General features: G+C 55.6%; 1 protein-coding gene across 14 annotated transcripts in view; it reads left to right on the top strand.

Annotated features, from left to right (window-relative positions):
- The first annotated feature begins 235 nt into the window (after positions 1–235).
- The window catches only part of SOX13 (SRY-box transcription factor 13), a 46,688-nt gene continuing 28,591 nt past the window's right edge, over positions 236–18,332 (top strand). For 5 of the 14 annotated variants that reach the window (XM_069544474.1, XM_069544477.1, XM_069544478.1 and 2 more), the window contains exon 1: positions 236–836. Coding sequence is in view for 5 of the 14 variants with exons in the window: in XM_069544469.1 (XP_069400570.1) it covers positions 14,978–15,099 (122 nt within the window). In the remaining 9 variants the exon portion in view is untranslated. Of the gene's footprint in view, positions 837–6,927; positions 8,896–14,744; positions 15,100–15,330; positions 15,464–18,332 lie in introns of those variants that run through there. The other 9 variants (XM_069544469.1, XM_069544472.1, XM_069544470.1 and 6 more) reach the window with 4 other exon arrangements.

The following is an 18,332-nucleotide window of genomic DNA, read 5'->3' on the forward strand; positions in this document are numbered from 1 at the left end:
AGTGAGAGTGAGAGGAATACACCTCTTTCTTCTATTCTCTCCATCCCTTCACCCACCTCCACCCCCGTCCGCCGCCCGGGAGCCCTCGCTCTTCCCTTTGCAGCAGAGGTTTCCAGCTGTTGCTGCCTGGAGGGACCTGGCCGCAGGGAGGAGGAGGGAACTCTCTGTCCCTCCCTCCTCCTCCATCTCCCCACCCTTCCTCCCTCCTCCAACCCAGCCCGCTCTCGGTCTCCCTCCCTTTTTCTCCTCTGAGGCTGTGGAGTCGCCTCGCAGCAGCGAGCAACCGGCAGCGAGCGCCCCGCTCCCAGTCCCGGCTTGGAACTGAACTGTGTTAAGTGCGGGTCCTGGAAGCCCGGCCCGGCAGCGGTGAGCCCGGGGCTGAGCCTGGGGCGCCGCGATCAGCCTCAGAGGCCGTGACTGGGGACCGAGCCGAGGCGCGGATCGCGGAGCGGGAGAGCCGGGCGGGCCGGCGCCGGAGCCCGTGAGTCCGCGCGCAGGACCGCGGAAGGCCGGGAGCCGGCCGCGCGCCGGGGCCAGAGGGCAGAGTGCAGGGAGCGGCCTGGCCCGGCCGAGGGCGCCGCCCGGCCGGAACCGAGCTCTCCGCCCGCAACGGCGGCGCGCGGCCGGGCGCGGACCCAGGGTGGCCGCGAGTCCCGGCCGACTGCCCGGCCGACGGCGGGGGGCGTGCCTCCTCCCAGCGCGGCCGCCCCGGCCCGGCGCTCCCGGCCGCCGCGCCGCGGGGGCATGTGAACGGGAAGCCCGGGCTGCCGGCCTCGAGGACCTGGACCGAGGAGGAGCGCGAGCGCCGAGCCGCGAGCCCGGCGCCCGGCTGAGCCGTAAGTGCGCCCCCCGTGCCCGGAGCGCGCCGTCGCGTCTCTCTCGCCCGCCCTCCGAAGTTTTGACACTCGCGACCCGACGTTTCTGAGCACACGCTGGGTCTTTTCTCTGCGAGTTTCCATCTTCGGCAAAGTTTTTCACAAAGGAACGGGTCCCCACCTACCCCGCACTAGGCGGGTACTGGCGGATACCCGCGGGCAGACTTGGGCTGGGGTGGAGAGGGCTGGAAGCCTGGAAAGGCCGTGGGTGGCTGTGTGTCTGTCTGCGCGCACCACACGAGCCGGGCTTGGGGTGCACCGCCCCCCGCTTCTCATTTACTGCTCAGGGGCACTGGGTTTTTCTCACTTGTACGTCCAGTTCGAGGATTTCCTAGCGAGAAGCCGGGGCGACCAGCGAGCGCCCGGCTTGGGGCTCCGGCGCCCGCCCCGTGGCGCAGATCTGCCCCTGTCCTGCTTCTGCTGGGTGCGGGGGGCGGGCCACGCAGCCTCTCTCGCCCTTCCAGGTTTGTTTCCCAGCGGACCAGCTGGGCGCTGCACCCTGTTTGTTTTCTGCTCCGGCTGCTCCAGTTTCACCCCTCTTTCCCCTCCCACCCTCGCCTTCTTACCACCCCCAACCTCCCGCCTCTGCATGTGGAAGGAGAATCTTTTCATCCCCATTTCTCTGCAAAAGCAAATCGTGCCTGGGGGCGGAGGGTGGGAAGGGGGTCTAGACGCTCTGTTCCCAGCGGCTCGCCATTGTTTTCCCACCCCGCGCGTTCTGTACGTAAACACACACACACACACACGTGTGCGCGCCGGCTGCTTCGAGTCGCACACATGCACACACACTCACGCACGCACGTGTGCGCGCCGGCTGCTCGAGTCCCCAGACGCGCGGGGATCGCCCGCGGGACTCTCCCATCTGCCCGCCTGGTCTTCGGGCTCGAGGTGCCCCGTTACTTAACCGGAGCTGGGGAGGGCAAGACGCGTGGGGGTTGCGGGAGAGTCCAGGTCAGAGCCGTGAGCGGGGCCGGGGCGGGAAGTGAATTTTGAACTTCAGCCCTAGACCTTTCTGGGAGGACCCCGAGCGCACAAGCCGCGGCTTCCCGCCCTGGAGGGCCGACGGCAGCTGCAAGGACTCCAACGGCGCTCTTGGCAGCCTCCTCCGTGACAGGGGCTAGGAGGAAGCCCAAGAGTTTTCCTGGGAAGTTTGCTTTGACTCTGTGGGAATTTCCGGGCAGGGCGCCTTGGCGCTGGTAAAAGGATCTGGCGAAAGACAGCCAGAGAAGATGCTGCTGCTCTGGACGGAGTTTCCAGAGACCCTGCTTTCTACTGTGCTCCCTTGGGAAGTGGGGCTGGAGATGCTGGGGTATAATTCCCCACCTCTGGACAGCGTGTGCTTGGTCAAGTCCCTTAAAGCGTCCAGATGTCCCCCATGCAAAATGGGCAGAGTTATGCACACATCTTTGAAACCGGGGTCTAATGACCAGGTAAAGGATACAGGTTTGGAAGGTATGGACTCCAAGAGGGTAGTTGGAACATTGAAAGCCTAGCTTAGTGATTAAGAGACAGGGCTGTAGAGTTGGATCCCAGGTACCGCTACTGGAGACATGATCTTGAGAAGTTTAACCTGTATCTGTTTGCTCATCTGTGAAATAGGTTTAATATGGACAGTACCTACTTCATGGGGCTGTCTTAGTGAAGGCCATACAATAGTGCCTAGCACATAGCAAGTGCTGGAGGAATGTGACATTATTATTGCCATTATTACTTAACTGACTTTGTACATAGCTCAGAAGAGCATTCTGGGATTGTGCTCGTTTAATCAATTATAATTATTGTCCATTTCTGGGAAGGAAAAAACCTCACACTTCTTTCCACCCTCTTCTGATTTTAGCACCTCCCTACTCCTTGTGTGAGCTTCCCTAGCAGCTGAGTGATAAAGAATTTGCCTGCCAGTGCAGGAGATGCAGGATCAGGTCCTGGAAAGATCCCCTGGAGAAGGAAATGGCAACCCACTCCAGTATTCTTGCCTGGGAAATCCCGTGGACAGAGGAACCTGAAGGGCTACAGTCCATGGGGTCACAAAGGGTCCGACGCACATGGTGATTGAACAACAACACTCCTTGTATCTTGTGAAGTCTTTTTGCTTTTTCCTTTCTTTTTCTCCTTCCTCTCCTCTTCCCCTCCTCCCTCCCTTCACAATTTTTGTGAAAGGCATTTTATTCCCTCCTTTTCCTCATTCTTAAAAATCAATCTTGGCTCGAGGCAGTGGAAATCAGACCCCAGGAAGGGGAGCATCCCCGAGAGGGCTCTGGCCTGGGCTCCTGGCTCAGGATTGGATGCCCATTTCTGTCTCTGGGGCCGGATGAATTTCTGGAGAGCGGAGCCCAGGTGTCTGAGGCCCCAGGGAAGAGTCAAGTGGGATGGGCTGAGGCTGTTCCTGGGGGAGCTCTGCTCCCAAGGTGCCATCTGTGTTGCCTGATGCTGGGGCTCACTTGGGAACTTGGAATATCCCAGCTGCCTGGGCAGACTCGATGTAGGATTTGGAATAAATAAGGGGCAAAGATTCCACCTTCCATTTTCCACTTGCAGTTGGAGTGGTTACTAGGAGTCTGGGTTTGTCATGAGCTCCTTGTCTGATTCTGGACCCTGCAGATGCACCGCCCAAGTAGGGGGGAGCTGAGCAACAGGAAGAGCAAGGCAGCTGCTGCCCACCCACCCTGCCTTGGGCAACAGGTTCCTCTCTCTTCTTTCTCTGACCCCCTAACCCCCTCCCCAGTCCTGGGAGAAGATGGCCAGAAAGTTGGTCCTTGGAGATCCTGCAAGTGGGCTCTCCATGATGAGAACCAGCATTTTAGTCTCCTCATTCATCGCTTTAAAAGAAATGTGTTGAGCTCCTTTTGTATGCCAGGCCTGTGCTAGGCATCAGGACTTCAGGGTTGAAGGGACAGGTAGTGTGCCTGCCTTCTGAGAGCCTTCTTTCTGGAGGGAGGCAATAAATATCTTGAAATAAGTAGCCAAAACAGTATTAGATCCTATGTGATGTTCAGAAGTACAACACGGTGATGTGATAGGCAGTGTATGTGTGGGGACCGTCAGCGGAGGTCCTAGGTGGGGAGGCCAGTGAAAGCTGACCTGGGAAAACACTGGCTCAGCCCAGGCCTAAAGGATGAGAGGGAACTCGCTGCCCAAAGACCTGAAGGAAGGGGACTCCGGGCAGAGGGAGCAGCAACAGAAAGACCCCTGCAGCCAGAACAGGGTTTGCAACAGCGGTGCGGCTGGAGAGGGCGCCCAGAGAAGCCAGGAGGGCCGGGGCTGTTCTCCCGGGGCCTGGTGAGGAGCCTGCATCTCAGGACCAGGGCCGTGGGCCCAAACTGGCCTCATCATTGAAGCCGTTGAAGAGTTTTCAGGAGAGGCGTGACATTCTGATTTATGATGTTAAAAGGTTATTTGGAACATAAAAAAAGGTTACTTGGTAATCAGAGCTGCCCCAGGAGAGGGAAATGGTGGCTGAGGAGTGGGATGAAGGAAAGACAGTGTCTCCTCTGTAGACTCTTGTGTCCTTTCTGAGTGTATCGATAGTACCCTGTGTATGTGTCCACTATGCCAAAAAAAAAATACTCAAAACCAGAGAGCATAGTTTAAAAAGTATAGCGTAAGCCTGGAAAAGGTATATAATAAAAAAAAAATCTAAAACTGTATATTTTAGTACCAATTTTGTAAAAATAATGGCATGTACATCACACACATACATAGCAGAGGTTAATTCTGGACACCAGACGTATGGGTGAATTTTATTTTCTCCTTCATCTTCTGTTAGTTTTTCCAGCCTTCTACAATGGTCACAAATTACTTCTACAAGTGGGGGGAAAATGTGGGGAAAAGGTATCACTTTGGTTACTAAGCAAAGAGTAGTTTGAAGGGGAGCAGGAACTGAAGAAGAGAGGCTGGCTAGCAGACTGCTTCTGAGTTGAGGTGACTTGGATGAGGCAGCCTGGTGGGGGTCATTCTGGAGGTAAAGCCAGTGAGTCTCATTAGCACACCATTGCCTGACCCAATGCTCTGCTCTTGCTTTGAGAGCGCATTCCACCTCCAGCTCAGATCTGGTAATCAGGAATGCTGGGATCTGCAATGCTGACAATTTCCAGTGCTGCCTTGGCTTTGGAAATATCTTGGGTTTCATCTACATCCTTATTCCCATCTTTCCTCCTAGTAGGGAGGGCCCCATCCTGAGCATTTGAACATTTTTCTACTGTGATAATTAGCAGCCTCAGGGCAACATGATATATACAGTAAGAAGGATTTAGAGCCAGGAGAGCTGTTCATCACATAACATCTCTGAACGTCCATTTCCCCATCTATGAAATGGGATGACAGCAGTACTTCCCTGTTAAAATTTGGGAGGCTCGTATGTGTTTGAGTCTGTAGGTGGTCCATGAACGGTAAGGATCTGGGTTTGCTGTTGTCAGACGAGTGTTCATTTGAGCAAGGCCTGCTCCTCCAGAGGATTTAGGTGTCCCCGTCCTTGAGGGCTCATGCCTGATTCTGTGCAGGTTTTCTGCTCTCTGGGGTGCTTTGAGTCTGGTCCTTATTGGGCAGCTCCCTGAGTAGGTCACTAGGAAGCTGATGCACCTGGAAAAAGGGGAATTCAAATGCAGCTGCGCCCACACGCCTCCTTCCCCAGCCTCATTCAGGGGTGAAGCTGAGTGTTTGAAAAGGGCTCTGTGCTGGGAAGGCCTGGCCAGGCCCACAGTAAACTGTGCTTTGAATGGGAATTATTTTTGTGTCTGTGTTTGCTTAAGAGGGCTCACTCCTGCCTGAACTCGCCGCGATCCTCACCCTCTGCTAGCCCTCTTCCTGGAACTCAGGTATGTTAGCCAGGAAGGCTGTCACGGTGCTCGCCACCACTCAGGGGACCAGGACACACAGAAGGTTGCTTTCACGTATCCTGTCTTCTGCCTGTCTCCCGCTTCCAAGCAGGAAAGCATGCCCTGGCTTACGCCTGTTTTGACTGCCCTTTCCTTGGCCTACCTTCCAGCTTCTTGGGATGATTCAGGTAGGAGATTTGTTACAAACCAGCTGAGTAGCACCACATTTACCTCCGCCAGCTTCTCTAATCAGGAGTGACTCTTCTAAAAATTCAAATACTTTCTCTAAGCAGCAGTGATGTGGTAGTTCCCTCCTAAGAGGGGTAAAATGGGGTGGATGCGACCTTCGGTTTGGCTCTAGGACCTGTTGCATCCACGGGCCTAGCCAGAGAACCCTGAGACTGACCCTGCTCAGGCCTCATGATGGTGAAGGCCCTTGTGGTTCCCCTGGGAACACACCTCTGTCCAGAGTGAAGTGGTCAGAACTCTGAGAGGCTGAGGGGTGAGGAGGAAGTGGTCAGAGTATCCCCTGCCTGCTCCCAGGGTCATCAGGGGGTGAATCCAGGGCCTGGGCACAGCTCAGGATACGCTGTGTGGGGCCCAGCATCTCAGGTGTGCGCAGGAGGACCAGCTAGAGGAGCAGCAGGGGCTGGGATCTCATCCAAAGGCTGGCGATACCAGCCAGGAGTGTTTTTATGGGGGAGGGATGTTGGGGTCGTAGAGGAGAGGAAGGAAGAAGTGAGGACAGTATCTCTAGCTGCTGCATTTTTTTCTTAAATAGCATCCCTGCCTAGGCCCGCCTGGATCCTCTGGGAAGCCTGACACGTGCCATCAAATCTTAATTCAGTTCTCTTGATACACGCAGCAGACTCCCGTCCCACCATCAGTGGCCTTAGCATTTAAATGGCCTTGGCATGAAGCCCCACGCATGAGCAGCCCTGGCGATCGCGGCCTGGTTGAGCGGGATGGTTTAGCGTTACTCCCCTGCTTGTCCCTCTGTGTCTTCTGGGGACGTGTCCGAGGTAGAGTGTCACTGCTTTGGCCTGAAGAGAGGGGAACGCGAAGGAGCCACAGATAGGGCACGCCCACTCAGGCTCCCATCTCTGGTGGCTCGGGTCTATAATCCCTGCCAGACCTGGAGCTCTCTGGGGGCCCCACCCCAGAGGAGGCCAGACTGATCTCCCCAGCCTCACCTCCTCTAGGCCCGCCCCTCGCTTGACTGGGAATGGAATGTGCCCTGTGTGACAGGAAGGGGTGGGAGCCAGCTCCAGAGGGCCTGGTCCCGTCCCTCCCTCCCCCACGGAGGGCAGGGGCCTCAGGGTTGGGTCCTGCTTGCTTCTTGGCGGGGCTGAAGGTGCCCCAGTCCAGCCTCAGGGCCTGCGCTGAGTGGGCACGAGGTGGGTGCCCTGGGGACCCAGGTGCAGCCTTGGGAAGGAGCAGCCACGGTGGGGGGACTTCCTTGTAAGGCCAAGACGAGGGTCAGTGGCCAGTCAGAGTCGAAGCGCACAGCGAGCCAAGTGCCAGTAGCTGGGAGTGGCCCACCCCAGACCTCCATCTTTCTTGACTTCTGTTTTGTTTTTTTGACTTCTGTTCTAATTGTGGCTTATATTTCTGCAGTTTCTAAAGGTAGTACAACAATAGGTGTTATAATCAGAATGGAAAGGATTTTAAATATATGTAGAATTGCCAGACGGTGAAACAGAAAAAGTGATCCGTGTTTCTTCTCCGGACGACTGGAAATCAAGGCTTGACCAACAGTAGAATATTCTGCTGAAAGAGAATGGTCGGAGGAGCCATAGTTGGAAATATAAGAGGCCTGTAACCCTGGGCTGATACCCTTTTGAGATGACCGCTGAGCAGGCCCCACCTCGTGCCCCGCCCACCCCCGTGGGCTGTGGGCTGGGGTGGGCTGCCCAGTAGCTGGCACATAGGCCTCCTACTTCTGGCACCTGGGAGGGCAGGGAAGGGAGTGAACTCTGGCTAAAGCTGTCCTCCTGCTGACTCAAAAGAATCAAGTCCTACCTGGCCACAGGCCGGCCTGTGCACCCCAGGTGTGCCGCTCTGACCCAGCCTTGCTTCAGCACCCTCACCCCAGCCCAGAGGAAGGAGCCTGAAGTCATTCACCCGTTCCTGCGAGGCTCTGGTTCCAGGCCCATCCCTTGAAATGTAGGGTGGGGTGGGGTGGGGTGGGGAAGGAAGCACGAATAAAAGCTTAGTGGGGAGGGGCTGGAAGGACGCTTGTTCCCAGGTACAACCAGGCATCTGGGGCCAGTGGGGCGCGGACAGTGGGGAGCGAGCGGGGAGCCGCTGAAAGCAAAAGGGAGGGGCCCTCCAGCACCTGCCATTTCTCTGACTTGCTTGGCTCCCCTGTCCGTGGCCGGTGGAGAGGGAGGGTGTGTGAAGGAGCGTGTAAGCGTGTGTAAGCCCGTGCCTGCTAGCCCTGGGGAACCAGGCAGTACCTCTAACAGCCCCTGGAAGGCAGTGGGGACATTAGACCGGTGTCAGGGAGAAAGGGGAGAGAGAGTCCGGCAGGGCCAGTACTCAGGAGCCAGAGTGAAGCCGCCCCTCCCCCCACTCCAACAGTGGGGCTCAGTTCTAGCCTATCAGAGAGGCGATCACCCACCACTGTCCTCTCTGCAAGGACGCAGTCTCCTCCTGTGTCATTGTTGGTGGGGGGCGGGAGGGTGTGGTGGGGACTGTAGCCCCACCCCCCACCAGGAGGCTAGGATTGGGGAGGTCAGTGGGCTCCCCTCGTTTGGGCTGATGAGACCAGGAGATCAAGGCTTCTCCCCTTAGTGGGGGTGAAGGGCTCAGCTGTCCCAGGTCCCCAAGCCAAGGAACAGGGCAGAGAACAGAGAAAGGGCAACTTGCTTGGGGTAGAGGTAGGTGGCAGGGGAGATTTTTCTCTTTGGTACCTGAGGAAGTCAGGGATGATGACTCTCGGGTCTGGGTGAGCAGGGCTCTTGGAGTCGTGCAACGCACACCCTGCACAGCTGTGCATGCTGGCCCTTTGGAACTGGTGTAGAGCATCGGGCACCTGTGTTTTTCACAAGGTAAGCTCCTTTCTCTGCTACCAGATCTCCCTACCCTTAGATCCATACTCCTCAACTTGAGACTTGCAATTTGGAGGTGATATTTAGATATTTGTTTCCTCTCTCTAGGTGTTGATTGACTTGGAGTTTGGGGAACCAGAATTGAGGAAAGTGCCTGTACGTGAGCATGGGTGTGTGTATACCCGGCAGTTTTAGGGGGTCTGGAGAGTCTGACTCCGGCTGCCTTCCTGTGGAGTCAGTGTCCTGTTAGGACAATTCACCAAAGGGTGAAGCAAATTTCCCAAGTCCTGAGTCGAGGCTCTTAGATGGGTCAGGGAAGTGGGCAGAGGGAAAGTCCCTGCTCTCCCAACAGTAACTTCTCCCCCAGGTGCCTTCCCTGGCCTTTGGCCCGCTGGGTCTTTGTGTCCTTGCTTTCCCCACTCCCCCTCCCATCATCAGATTCATTTATCCCTTGTCCTTCAAGATCCTACTCTTTGATCTCTTGGGAGATGACTGGCTAATCAGATTTACCCATCTAAATTCATGTGCTGGTGGCAAGTTAACAGGTAATTCCTGAAGCTCTTTTAACTGACCTTTTAACTGGCCACCAGGCCCTATCAATCCAAGAGGTGACTGTCCAAGTGGGAACCTGGGGTGCAGGTGGGGTGGGTCTTTGGCCCAACAGTGCTGCTCCATCGTGCATCCATCCAGCAGGCGGGAGGGGAGCGGCCTCAAAGCTGTGCCCTGCACACAGGCTGAGACACCAGTTTTGAGGAAAGTAAAGGTTAGATACTGACTGATGAAGTGAAGGTTAGGAGGTGCGGGGAGAGGGCTGCAGAGCATCCAAGCATCCGGGAGGGCACCACAGCCAGATCTGGGCAGTCAGGGAAGGTTCCCTGGTGGCTCAGAGGGTAAAGCGTCTGCCTGCAATGAGGGAGACCCAGGTTCGATCCCTGGGTCAGGAAGATCCTCTGGAGAAGGCAATGGCACCCAACTCCAGTATTCTTGCCTGGATAATCCCATGGACGGAGGAGCCTGGTGGGCTACAGTCCATGGCTTCGCAAAGAGTCAGTCATGACTGAGCATCTTCACTTTCTTTCTTTTAAGGGGAAGCATAGTGACCTGGAAGGTGAGGAGACAGCTTATCGAGAGCAAGTCAGGGAGAAGGTTGTAAGGACAGGTCTCCCCACATCTCCCAGGGCCCCACTGGGGTCTCCAAGGGCATTTCAGATATCCTGTCCCTCACCAAGGACCTGGAGCATCGTGACTTTTCAGGGGAGGGCGATTGGTGAGCGTTCAAAGACAGGGTAGCTGGGGGCTCCTGGCAGCCTTGTTTGGCTATGGATTGTGTGTGGCAGCATGGGTTTTGGGGTGCACTGATATGCATGAGATGTGTGGGGGCTGCCAGTGGTGGGAAACCCAAGTGACCCAGAGACGGGAAGCCCAAATCTCTCCCAGGCAGCAGTGGGGCAAGGAGTGGGGGAGGGGGGCTGGATGAGGGGTAGGGTTCAGGATTGCTAGGGCCAACTGCAATTAGCCAGGCGGGCGCTGAATGCCTTTGCTGCTTCTGCCCTCCCGTCCCTCCGGCCCTCCTGAAAATCAGCAACTGTGTCAACAGCGGGGTGATTGTGCTCGGCCGGCGGCAGGCCGGGCAGGTGCTGGCAGGGCCACCCAGCCCCATGCTGGGGGCAGGCCGCTCTGGCTTCCAGGGCTGCGGGGCAAACAAGGCCGCACACAGGCCGGCCCTGAGGGAGGGCGGCCGCAGGCCGGCAGGAGTGGGAACAGGTGTCTCAGGAGGCTGCAGACACAAAGGCCGTTTGTCTCCTCCGCCCTGGCCCCGGGGAGCAGCCCCTCCCCGGCAGGCCCGCCCCAGGCCAGTAGCCAGGTCAGCCAGAGGGTGGGTGCTGGGCTGAGGGCAGGGCCGCTGCTGACCTCCAGGCTCCCCTATCTTGGGGCTTGCTTTTTTAAATTTTTCGCTTGAGGCAGAGGTAAAACCAGTCCCTATCGGGCGCTACCCTGGGGGCAGGACACCTGACTCTGAACAGATCCACTGTCCGTGAGGCTTCCGTGGGTCTCAGTTTCCCACTGGAAAGACAGAAAGACCCTTGCAGCGGCTGGGGCACTGCAGGAAGAAATGGACGGGAGCGAGGCAAAGGCCCTGGAGCTTCTCGGGAGAAGGGCAGCCAAGGTCAGGAGTGGTGGAAGGTGGAGTGACAAGTAGGGCGTTCTGGGACCAGGGCTGCAGGTGGGCTTTGGAGTGGAGGTGGCTGGGAGTAGCAACACCCCGTCCCTCCACATCTTTAATAAAACAAACCTTTCCTGGACATGTGCCAGGGGCCAGGCACTGCGCTAAGGATGGGGGAGGCAAGGAAGACTCGCAGCCCCCTCGCGGACAGGAGGATTCTGGAGCCAGATGGCCTGTGTGGCCTTGGGCAAGTAACTTAAGCTCTCAGAGTCTCCATTTCCTCATCTGTAACACAGGGCGACCGGAGCCACTGCAGGCAGGCAAACGAATCATTATCGCAGTCCAGTCAAGTACTAGAGGCCAGGGCTGCCCAAGGGCTCTGGGATGCCCTGGAGGAGCAATCAGCTCTCCTGGGATTTTTAGGGGGTGATTCACAGGGGAGGAGCAACCTTGTTTAACTTATTAGTTTCTTCCATTTTGTTTTGACTGCCCTGGGCCTCCGTTGCTCTGCGCAGGCTTTCTCTAGCTGCAGCGAGCACGGCTGCTCTTTTTTCTGTGGTGCACGGGCTTCTTGCTGAGGGTGCTTCTCTTGCTGCAGAGCGGAGCACAGGCGCCGTAGCTCCGGCTTGGCGGCTGCAGTGCACCGGCTCAGTGGCCTCACGGCATGTGGAATCTTCCCAGAGCAGGGATCGAACCTGTGATCCCTGCACCGTGCCACCAGGGAAGTCCAAGGAGGGGCAACATTTGAACTGGGCTTGGAGTGAGGTCTGGGTGTTTTCTGCTCAAGAATGTAAGCCTTTCAGGCATGGGCATCCTGTGAGCTGCAGCCCTGAGGTGTGAAGGCGCCTGTTCGCACCTGCATTGGGGTCTGTGAGCCTCAACGTGGAGGGCCTTGGCCGCGGGTGAAGGGGTTTGAGCTCATCCATAGCCTGCTCCAGGGTCCGATACCTTTCTTTCTCCTCCCACACCAATACTTTATGGCCCACTCAGTCTCACTCTGGAATGCTCTTCAACTTACAGAGAAGCAGGATGGCTTGGTAAAAACACCGTGGAGTCTTAGAGTCAGAAAGTTCCGGATTGGAAACTTTTGGATTTTGAATCTTGAGGTTGGGCCGTTTACCTAAATTCTCTGAGTTGCATTTTCCTTATCGATAAACTGAGGCAGTGGGTTGTCCTTTCTGGCAGAGTTATTGCAGCCATTGGAGGGAAGTGCCGGGACACAGCAGTTGCCGGGATTTGCCTCACGGGGGCTGTTGGGGCTACTCTCTGCTTGGCCTTGCCAGTGCCATCACCCTTCCTGTGCCTAGGTTTCTATATCTGTAAGGGGGAAGCGGTGCTCTGCTTCCTTCCTTCCTTGATTTTCCAGCTGGTAACGGGCCAGGCTGCCCACTTTCTGGGTCAGGCCTGACACCCAGGGCCAGAAGGATCAGCCGCAGCCTTCCCAGGGTGCTAGCCGGGCCTGCTGGACCGAGTGCAGGGGGCTGACCTCCCACAGTCCAGCCCAGGTGCAGCCCCTAGGCAGCAGCCAGTGGGCTCCTCACCCTGCCTTTCCCGCAGGAGCTCCCGCAGGCCCTCCAGGTTCCTCTAGCCGTTGCTTGTGGGGCCAGTGGGCACTGAAGGCCCGTGGACCCCAGAGGAGACCAAGGCCTGCTCTAGACTGTGTCCTCGGGCCGGTCACGCCACCTTTAGGGACCTTGCTTTTCCCATCAGCAACTTGGGAAGGACCACTTGTACCCCTCCTGGGAAAAACTGAATACTGTGTTGCTGTAGGAGTAGAGTCAGATGAGGATGAAGACAGCTACCCTGGTGATTTTCATTGCAGTTTCAAAATCTGGTTGTGGAGTCAGACACTTAGGCACAATTCTGCATCTGTTCTTGGTGGTGCCTTCCACGCACAGGTCCTGCCACGTGGCTCATCTCAGGGATGCCTCGTGAAACCTTGTCCGTTAGGACGGGCAGAGAGTGCCTCATCCCTCGCTTTGTGGACTGGGAGACTGAGACTTACAGGCAGGGTGGTGGGGCCTCTTAGCTCCACGCTGACTGTGGGTCTGAAGAGATGAGGCTGGTCCACGGGGCCAGTGTGGCCAGGCGGCAGCACACGTGGGAACCGCTGTGGGGTCTTTGCAGGAGCTCCTGGCCTGCTGCCCCTGGTTTGGGGGAACCGGTGATGGGAAAGGGCTAGGGGCATCAGGGAATGCCTGGGGCCTGAGGGCCTCTGGACAGCTGCAGGGAGCCCGTCCTGGGCCCAGATCTGGAAGGACAGTTGCCTTGGCAGAGGCCACCGCCCTCCCTCCTTCATTTGCCGCCTTGGCCATGCTCCGCGTGGGCACGGCCCCGTTTTTTCTCCCTCCTCTGTACTCAGCATCCCTCAGGTAGCCTTCCTGGAGAGGTGAGGTCAAGGAGAGACGTTGATACCAAGGGGAAGGCGGGAAGACAGGACTGGGAGAGTACTCTGAGTACACTGGCCGGGTGGTCAGATAGTAGCTTCCTAGGTAACCCCGGAAACAGCTTGAGTAAGAGACAGGCAGAGAAAGTAGAGGCGACACTTGGATTCTTCTGAGGGCTGTGTACATATTTACATATAATTTGCATATAACCAGTACACTGAACACGCTTTCTATAATGTATACCTAGCCACATTCACGTTTGCCTTTTACTGTTGCTCTTTTCAAAGATGGCCGCTCCTGGCTCTTTGCTCTTGTCCAGCCTCACTCCTGCTCTGTTCTCCCAGCCCCTTCGCAGAGGGCAGGGAACGCTTGCGGGGAGGGACAGAGAGCTGGCTTCACGGTGGCCTACTGTCGATCACCCTCCCCAGGGTGAGCACAGGAGGTGGTCCCCAGTGACCCCCACCTGTGAGTGGGACTCTGTGCCTTCACATTAGGTGCACAGAGCTCGGCACTCAGCAGGTGCTCAATAAATCTGAGGATAAATCGAGGTTAGCGACAAGGAGCGACCTTGGAAAACGGATGTTTCCTGTTCAGACTCCTCGGGGCCCAGCTTGTGTCCCTGAAGACAGGTGGAAAGGGAGAAGTGAGCCTCTGGGGAGCAGCTTTCTCCCCTGTGGCCAGAGGAGGCATCTCTTTCTCTTCTTGGTCTTGTGGAAATAGTGGTGTGGATGCTGCTGCTAAGTTGCTTCAGTCGTGTCCGACTCTATGCAACCCCATAGACGCAGCCCACCAGGCTCCCCTGTCCCTGGGATTCTCCAGGCAAGAACACTGGAGTGGGTTGCCATTTCCTTCTCCAATGCATGAAAGGGAAAAGTGAAAGTGAAGTCGCTCAGTCGTGTCTGACCCTCAGCGACCCCATGGACTGCAGCCCACCAGGCTCCTCCATCCATGGGATTTTCCAGGCAAGAGTGCTGGAGTGGGGTGCCATTGTCTCCTCTGTGGTGTGGATGAGAGGAGCAGAAAAGAAGGGTCAGGCCTTCTATGATGTTGTTTTTGAGACTGAGAGCCTGTTATTAGCAATTTATGATGGCCAGGTCTGCAGCCAAAAACATTCTGTTCTCCATTGTTGAGAGGAGGCTTGCAGGGCCTTAGCAAGAGGCTCAACAGGAAAGACACTCGGGTCGCTAATTTCAGGCCCAACCACGCAGGGCCTCGGCCTGTGCTGGCGGCAGCTTTAGCGCAGGGCCAGTTTGAGCCCAGCGCCGTGTGGGGAGATGCCCTTCTGGCTGGCACGGCCTCCTCACGGGACCACAGGTGGCTCCCGTAAGTGGAAGGAGCCCCCTCCCACGTCGGCCCACTGGGTCTGGGTTGCTGATTGCTTTCTGTGAAACGGGGTCAGGACGGTGACGAGAGCAGAGTCACTGTAGTTTCTTGAGATGGCAGGGCCTGGGAACACTCCTACGGAGAAAGAAGAGCGGCTGTGTGAGAGGAGACCCCGGAAGAGGGGCAGCGGCAAGATGACCACCCTTGTGGAAAGAATGGTGCACAAGCAAAACAACCCCCTTTCTGCAAAAGAGCTGAGCTGGTGGAATTTAGCTCAGCGGCCGCGAGATCGGGGCAGCAGATAGAGCTCTGCGGGCGCCGGGGCCGTGTGTGTGCAGGTTGCTGTGTGGCGTCCCGGAAGACCATGGAGAGGGCAGGGGCAGCACCTGCGGCGCCCCCTCCTCCAGGCTGGCCTCCACGCTTCCCTGGATTCCTCACCAGTCCCTGTTCCTGGAAGCAAGCCCCCTTTCTCCATCCACTCCTCATGTAAGTCGGTTTCATTCTTTCTGTGATTTCCCTTCATTCTGTTCCCAACTGTTTGGCTTTGACTAGAAGCAGCCACATTAGCCATTCTTCAAGGGGTCCGCATCCTCCAGGTGGCCAGAGTACCAAAGGGCAGAGAGCTTTGGTTGGCGGGGCCTTCTCAGGGTCAGGTACAGTGCTGCCTGATCTCCGGCCTCTGCTTCATGCCTGGGAGGAGCCTAGTCGGCTTCCGGAAGAGCGAATCTCTTAAGTAGCCATTTCTTGCATCCCAAGCATGTCTCCAAGCTTGCTGCCATCAGATGGTTGTTGAAAGGCAGACTCACTGGAAGGATAAGACGCTTTTGTGGGACTCCGGAAAGAGCCAAGGGTGAGAATGTAATGCGTTGGGTAATGGGGGAGAGAGATGCTGGGCAGTGAGAGAACTGGCCTGGTTTCCAGCTGTTAGGATTCACTGTTATCTTATTATTATCCTCACACAGCTGACGGCCACTCAGTCCTGAGGCAGATTGCCTGTCCTCTCTTCTGTGGGTTGACATCCTTTTCTCCTGCTCACTCAAGGCTCTTGCCAGGGGTCCATGAAAGGGTGAACTCAGCTCTGACCCAATGTGGGTAGGTTTGCTAGGTGTGGAACACGCGCTCTGGCCCAGCGTGAGACTCAGGGCTCCACTAGCAACCCCCGTCCCCTGCTAAGACAGATGTTAGTAGGGCGCCTCTGTGCCAGGTGCCGTGCGACAACGGTGACGAAGCTACCAGCCGAGAGGCTGAGGAACCCTGCTGGGGTAGAAACAGGGTCGGGGGGCGGTGGGGGGAAGCTTAGAGAGCAGTTAGGAAGAGATCTTCAAGGTCAGAGGGAGTCTTGAGCGCAGGCCAAGGAGCCCAGACTTGGTTGACAGTGAGGAACCAGAGAAGGTCTCAGAGAACTTTCAGAATGGGTGGCTCATTCATTGAAGCCGAAACTTCTCTCTATTCTTCAACAAAATTCCAGCAGAACCCTGTGCTTTTTCTTTCCATTCAAAGACATTTTTGCTGCTTTCAAATTGTGCTGAACCACCTGGTAATAGAGACAACTCTCCTTCCCCCCGCAGGGCTCTGGGCTCCCAGGATCGGGACCAAGCCTGGCAGCCCGTGGAGGGGATGTTCCTTCTCCTGGTCTCATGACCACACTCACCCGGGTTTCAGTCCCACAGGGGCTCGAGGGAGTGAGTGCAGCCAACTTTCTGAGATGTGCCATTTCTCCATGAATGAGCAAACTCATTTTGTTCAGGCTTGATGAACGGTAATCTCTAGATGCCTTTTCTAAAGGCAATGGTTTGATATATTTTTTAACAATTAAGATATTCAGAGGATGGATAAGTTTTCAGTTCAGTTCAGTTGCTCAATCTTGTGGCTTCAGTGTCCATCACCAACTCTCAGAGCTTGCTCCAACTCATGTCCATCGAGTCACTGATGCCATCCAACCATCTCAACCTCTGTTGTCCCCTTCTCCTCTCACCTTCAACCTTTCCCAGCATCAGGATCTTCTCAAATGAGTCAGTTCTGTGCATCAGGTAGCCAAAGTATTGGAGCTTCAGCTTCAGCATCAGTCCTTCCAATGAATATTCAGGACTGATTTCCTTTAGGATTGACTGGTTTGACTCCTTGCAGTCCAAGGGACTCTCAGGAGTCTTCTCCAACACCACAGTTCAAAAGCATCAATTCTTCGGCTCTTAGCCTTCTTTATGGGCCAACTCTCACATCCATACATGACTCCTGGAAAAACCATAGCCTTGACTAAACCTTTGTTGGTAAAGTAATGTCTCTGCTTTCTAATACGTTCTCTAGGTTGCCCGTGGCTTTCCTTCCAAGAAGCAAGCGTCTTTTAATTTCATGGCTGCAGTCACCATCTGCAGTGATTTTAGAGCCCAAGAAAATAAAGTCTGTCACTGTTTCCATTGTTTCCCCATCTATTTGCCATGAAGTGATGAGACTGGATGCCGTGATCTTAGTTTTCTGAATGTTGAGTTTTAAGCCAGCTTTCTCACTCTCCACTTTCACTTTCATCAAGAGGCTCTTTAGTTCCTTTTCACTTTCTGCCATAAGGGTGGTGTCATCTCCATAGCAGAGGTTATTGATATTCCTCCCGGCAATCTTGATTCCGGTTTGTGCTTCATCAGTCTGGCATTTCGCATGATGTGCTCTGCATATAAGTTAATAAAGCAGGGTGACAATATACAGCCTTGACATACTCCTTTACCAATTTGGAACCAGTCTGTTGTTCCTTGTCCGGTTCCAACTGTTGCTTCTTGACCTGCATAAGCTTTACCCCATACCTCATCATGTGAAGGCACTGGGTGGGGGTGGGGAGGAGACCAAACCCTGCCCACAAGGAAGCAGTAATCTGTCTGAGGAGGTGAGACAGGATCTTTGGAACCAGCTGCGTTGTGAGAACAGAGCTTTTAGCTGAGTGGGCCAGGGCCCCAGAACTCATTTTTTTTTTCTTTTTTAATATTTGTTTTAAATTTTAATTTATTTATTTATGTGGCTACTCTGGGTCTTAGTTGTGGATCTAGCTTCCTGACTAGGAGTCGAACTCGGGCCCCCTGCACTGGGAGCTCGGAGTCTTAGCCGCTGGGCGACCGGAGAAGTCCCGTGTCGGGACTCTTGAAGACCTGTTCGTCTCCATGGGCTTGGTTTCCGAGGCTGGGTGCAAGGTGGAGTTAGACAGATCCCTGTTTGCATCCTGTCTCTGCTTTTTCTGAGCTGGAAGATTTCTGGCAAATACTAGAACTTTTTTTGAGTTAGTTTTTTCACCTACAAAGTGGGAAAAGAATGATACCTACCTCCCAAGTTTAAAAGGATTCAATGAAGTGATGTCTATATTACAGTGTCTGGAGTATACTAGATTCCAGTTAGCGGGAGCTGATGTTAGTATCACGGCCGTCATGGTGGTGGCTGTCGGGATGGTGGTGCAGCTCTCCTGGAGCCTGTCTGGATGTGGGGGCAGCTCCTCCCTTGGGTCATGAGCATGGCTTATATGGGATTTGGGAAAGGGAGAGTGTGGTGACCAGACTCCGTCAGCTGTGACACCTGTCTCAGCGCCCCCATCAAATTCTTCCTTCAGATGTGTGCAGATGTGCTGCGTGACCCTGGCCAAGTTACTTAGCCAATCTGTGTTCAGCTTCAGGAATTATAAATTGCTGCTGACAATCATACCTGGTACTGAATAAAAAGGGTTACCTGGAAAATTCAGTCACAGT

Source organism: Ovis canadensis, chromosome 12, assembly GCF_042477335.2.
Source record: "Ovis canadensis isolate MfBH-ARS-UI-01 breed Bighorn chromosome 12, ARS-UI_OviCan_v2, whole genome shotgun sequence".
In the NCBI taxonomy this organism is placed as follows: domain Eukaryota; kingdom Metazoa; phylum Chordata; class Mammalia; order Artiodactyla; family Bovidae; genus Ovis; species Ovis canadensis.